The sequence below is a fragment of the Frankliniella occidentalis genome, unplaced genomic scaffold, assembly GCF_000697945.3.
Source record: "Frankliniella occidentalis isolate FOCC.00 unplaced genomic scaffold, Focc_3.1 Scaffold301, whole genome shotgun sequence".
NCBI classification, from domain to species: Eukaryota; Metazoa; Arthropoda; class Insecta; order Thysanoptera; family Thripidae; genus Frankliniella; species Frankliniella occidentalis.
In genome coordinates, this window is record NW_026267427.1 from 194,277 (window position 1) to 197,629 (window position 3,353).

Genomic DNA, 3,353 nt, shown 5'->3' on the forward strand with positions numbered 1-3,353 from the left:
AGGGCCATTGCATGTAATAGAATTGGTAATTTTACTGTGACCGTTACACTTCAAAAGGCTGACTAGTTTAAGGTCTATATTTTTTAAATGGAAAACTGCGTTAGGAAACAGGGATCTCTAAATTTTTCTATTACCATGTTAAGTACTATTTTTTTAAAAAAAATTCCAAATGTCCTATTTTACCTGCGTATATCCTTTAAAATAAGAGGAAAAATTGTTTCGAAAGTGCCATGACATCTAAAATAAATAACAATTTGTGTGTGATTGTTACACTCCTAAAAGGCTGACTAGTTAATAAATCTAAGCTGTTCCGTCAGTATTAAACTTTTTTCCATCCCCTTAGGATCCCTGAACATAATTGTACCTCACAACGTTTGCTAGGACAACTAACGTGTTTGCTGTCAGCGTGACAAGCAAGGTGTTCGACCAGTACAACAAATGTATTTGTTGAATATGCTTAATTCTTAGTTGTGAGAAACGAGAAAGTCTGTTTCTTGTAGCTAAATGCCCCTAAGCTCGTGTGACTAAATTTTCTTATCTGTGTTGGCTGAGGCATGTTGTGTCCAGCAGCCAACAGCCACAACAAAATATGAATGGGGTGGGCCAACTAAAGATTAGCTCTACCAACCAATCCCTCAACAGCTACCGCGGCTTAGCAGAGTTTGCTTATGGCAGCTTACGTCTTGTCTGGTCAAGCGAATTTTACTAGCTGTTAGGGCTGAAGCCCAAACATCCAGGTTGTTTTTCCGAGTTCCCACTTGATGCTTGCTTTTCATCCCAGTTTCAACGCGCGCAGTGGCTCAGTGCCTCCAAGTCGGAGCGCAGCGCCGATGGGCGAGGGTTCAACACCCACTCGGGTCGGTTCTAATTCCTTGTTAAGGGCAGTAGAAGTGAGGAAGGACGCACCCTAAACAACGTAAATGGAACAACTCTGGAAAAATTTAAGTTTTAACATCTTATAGAAACTTTCTCCCGCATTAGTTTTTACAGCCGACGTGATTATCTGCTATAGTAAACATCGCTTGGCTCTCACAGACAGAGATTAGCTCTCACAGCTAACGCATTGCTTGTCACGCTGGCAGCTAACACATTAGCTATCACAGCTTTCTTATTTTTTTCCGTGTAAAACTATTAAACGAGTTCTTTCTAGCATCAATACTGTTTTTATTGCTCTACAGAAAAACTAAATTGTTCGATCCGCCAAGAACGTTTTTGATAATCTGGGACAATACAGAACAAGTTCAACAGCCTGACGTGACGCAACACGATAAAAGGGTGCGATTCGGTTTCAGGTCAATTAAGGGAAGCCCCTTTTTCTTTCAGTAGACGGTCTAATGGACGGTCTGAACAGGCCAAAAATTTGCAATCTTGGAAAGAATGCCACAATTTGGCCGTCGGAAGGGACAGGCAAAATTTTGGCATTCGCAAAGTGACCTCGGCGTTTAGAGTGGTGATGCAGGTTTGCCTACTTTCGCCCGCAAGGCCCCTAGCCCCTGCCAGGCGCGGATTAAGGGGGAGGTGACCCCCCCCCCTGTCGTCTTTAGAGAGCCGCCTAAAAGGTAGGCAATTTGCGCTTTATGCTCTTTCAAAAAGTTAGCATTGGTGCTTTTTTGCAATTTTAACCACTTTTCAGGCAAAAATGGGTAATGCTAATTTTTTTGTTTTAAGTCGGATCAACTCGGACAAAATTTTAAATGAAAGAGCATAAAAAGTTGATTAAAACAAGCTATCGTACGTGTTGATACCATCAAAATTGGGATCTCTAGGCATAATTTTCGAAATAGTACCAAATAGTTCACATTTTTGCTATGTTTTAAGGACAAATTTGCCCGTATCTCGAAAACGGTTTGAGTTAGAGCAAAACAGACAAAATCAAGGCCCATAGGCTCGTAAAATGATGTGTTTCAAGAAAGAAGATTTTTCCCGAAATTTTTAAAAAATCTTTGGTTTGGCTGCACTTAGGCCCCTGGGGCACGGCCAAGGGGGGTCAAAAATTGACCGGACCAAGAAATCTGAAGAACTTGAACCAAAAGTGACCGTTTGAGACCAGGTCCGCATCAAATATCGAAATTTGGCGATAAGTGGGACGCCCTACTGTAAGGTCTCAAAGTAGCGTTTTTGTGCTACGCTTATGGCTTTTCGGGGGGCCGTAGCAGCTGAACCTTGCTGGAACAAATTCTGTGCTTGTTCCTGACGGTAGTCCTGTTGCCTGAGAACGCACCTTGAAATTTAGAGAATTTTTTCCAGCAAGGTTTTGACACCGGACGGCATCAAAGTAGGGCTCCCGTGCTACGCGTATGGCTTTTCGAGGGGCCGTAGCAGCTGATCCTCGATGGAACAAATTCTGTGCTTGTTCCTGCTCTGGAAACCCAAGTGTGTACTTGAACACACAATATTCTGCATACCTAACATGTATGCAGAATATTCTGTGTACTTGGCAAGTACACAGAATATTGTGTGTACTTGATCAGGTACAAACAATATTCTGTGTTCTTGCCAAGTACACAGAATATTCTGCATACATGTAGGTGTGCAAAATAGTGTGTGTTCAAGTACACACTTAGGTTTCTAGAGTGACGGTAGTCCGGCAGCCTAGGAACGCACCCTGAAATTTAGAGAATTTGTTTCAGCAAGGTATAGGCCCTGGACGGCTATAAAGTAATGGTTTCGTGCTACGCGGATGGCTTTTCGGGGGGCCGTAGCTTCTGAATCCTGCTGGAACAAATTCTGTGATTGTTCCTGACGGTAGTCCGGCCACCTGGGAACGCACCTTGAAATTAAGAGAATTTGTTCCAGCAAGGTTTTGACACCGGACGGCATCAAAGTAGCGCTCCCGTGCTACGCGGATGGCTTTTCGGGGGGCCGTAGCAGCTGAACCTTGCTGGAACAAATTCTGTGCTTGTTCCTGACGGTAGTCCTGATGCCTGAGAACGCACCTTGAAATTTAGAGAATTTGTTCCAGCAAGGTATAATCCCTGGACGGCTTCAAAGTAGCGGTTTCGTGCTACGCGGATGGCTTTTCGGGAGGGCGTAGCAGCTGAACCTTGCTGGAACAAATTCTGTGCTTTCCTGACGATAGTCCTGATGCCTGAGAACGCACCTTGAAATTTGGAGAATTTGTTCCAGCAAGGTTTTGACACCGGACGGCATCAAAGTAGCGCTCCCGTGCTACGCGGATGGCTTTTCGGGGGGCCGTAGCAGCTGATCCTTGATGGAACAAATTCTGTGCTTGTTCCTGACGGTAGTCCGGCAGCCTGGGAACGCACCTTGAAATTTAGAGAATTTGTTCCAGCAAGGTTTTGACACCGGACGGCATCAAAGTAGCGCTCCCGGGCTACGGGATGGCTTTTCGG

The 3,353-nt window shown here is 44.4% G+C and overlaps 1 protein-coding gene across 1 annotated transcript in view; it reads right to left on the reverse strand.

Moving 5' to 3' along the window:
• Positions 1–2,592: 2,592 nt before the first annotated feature.
• Positions 2,593–3,353, reverse strand: part of LOC113213214 (uncharacterized) — a 14,537-nt gene continuing 13,776 nt past the window's right edge. The window contains exons 6-8 of the mRNA XM_052273792.1: positions 3,101–3,266; positions 2,878–3,047; positions 2,593–2,758 (exon numbers count right to left, since the gene is read on the reverse strand). Coding sequence (XP_052129752.1) covers positions 2,593–2,758; positions 2,878–3,047; positions 3,101–3,266 — 502 coding nt within the window. The remainder of the gene's footprint in view (positions 2,759–2,877; positions 3,048–3,100; positions 3,267–3,353) is intronic.